General features: G+C 54.0%; 1 protein-coding gene across 1 annotated transcript in view; it reads right to left on the bottom strand.

Moving 5' to 3' along the window:
- LOC104495545 (activin receptor type-1C-like) overlaps positions 1–947 on the bottom strand; it is a gene marked incomplete at both ends in the record, with an annotated part of 12,859 nt that extends 11,912 nt beyond the window's left edge. The window contains 1 exon segment of the mRNA XM_010138525.1: positions 890–947. Within this exon segment, the coding sequence (XP_010136827.1) occupies positions 890–947 (58 nt within the window).
- Between the last annotated feature and the right edge of the window lie 19 nt (positions 948–966).

Here is a 966-nt window from a genome sequence, read left to right as displayed (position 1 = left end):
CACCTCAGACAACACTCAGGACAAACACACGGGCGCGGGCTCCCCTCTGAGAGGTGCATTTAGCCACAGCCAGAAACACAGTTAATAACTACGATGTTTTTCAGGCTTTACTGACTGCTGGAAGACGAGGGGGACGCCAAAGACGCATCGTCTCAGAGAAAACTCCAGATGTCAACAGTAAGCTTTTTCACCCTCCTTGTTTTCTCCACCTGCCTCATAACAATCAATTTTTTCTTGATTCATGCCAAGTTCAGGAGCCCGTATTAACCCCGTGTTAACCTGGGGCTGAGAGGAATTTCTGCAGGAAACTCTTCCTTAAGTGCACTTCACATGACTGTTTTGTTTCTGTAAAAACCAAACCAAACCAAACAAAAAAGCACTCGTTTTAGAGCACAGAGATTTCCTCTTTCACTGCTGACTTACACAGTGCTTGCCCCACCACAGGGTCCCCAGAACTCACCCTTCACACCCTTCCTGGTCAGTCATAGCTCTGCAAGACTGAACCCTGCCCTCCTTATGAGGGAGCCAGGGCACTAACACCCTTGATGCTATCCATACGTCCAGGCTGCTCCTTCGGGAACTGGGCAGGGGCAGGCTCTTTCTTTTACCGAAAGATAACAGACATCCACAGAGTAAAACCCTGAGGAGCCCAGGACGGCCACCAGGAACAGGAGAGCCTTGTTCTGATGTAGCCAGCCCCTGACACGCCAGAGCACTCCAATAGCTGCCACGGTTCTCCCTCCGATGCCTTTCCCTGACCAAGCCGGGACCTAAACCAGCCTCTGCCATCACCCCAATGTACAGGGGAGCAGCCCGGCTCCTGGAGCGGTTCCCCGCACCCACGGCTGAGGAGGACGGTGCAATGACCGGTGGCCGCGGCAGTACTCACCCTGCGGCAGGGGCAGCAGGGGCTCATCTGAAACAGCCTCCGGCCGAGCGGAGAAAACCTGAGAGACGTCAGCGCAA

This window comes from Buceros rhinoceros, unplaced genomic scaffold (genome assembly GCF_000710305.1).
Source record: "Buceros rhinoceros silvestris isolate BGI_N320 unplaced genomic scaffold, ASM71030v1 scaffold28660, whole genome shotgun sequence".
Classification (NCBI taxonomy): domain Eukaryota; kingdom Metazoa; phylum Chordata; class Aves; order Bucerotiformes; family Bucerotidae; genus Buceros; species Buceros rhinoceros.
Note: the sequence above shows the minus strand (reverse complement) of the source record. Positions and strands in the feature narration are given on the sequence as shown.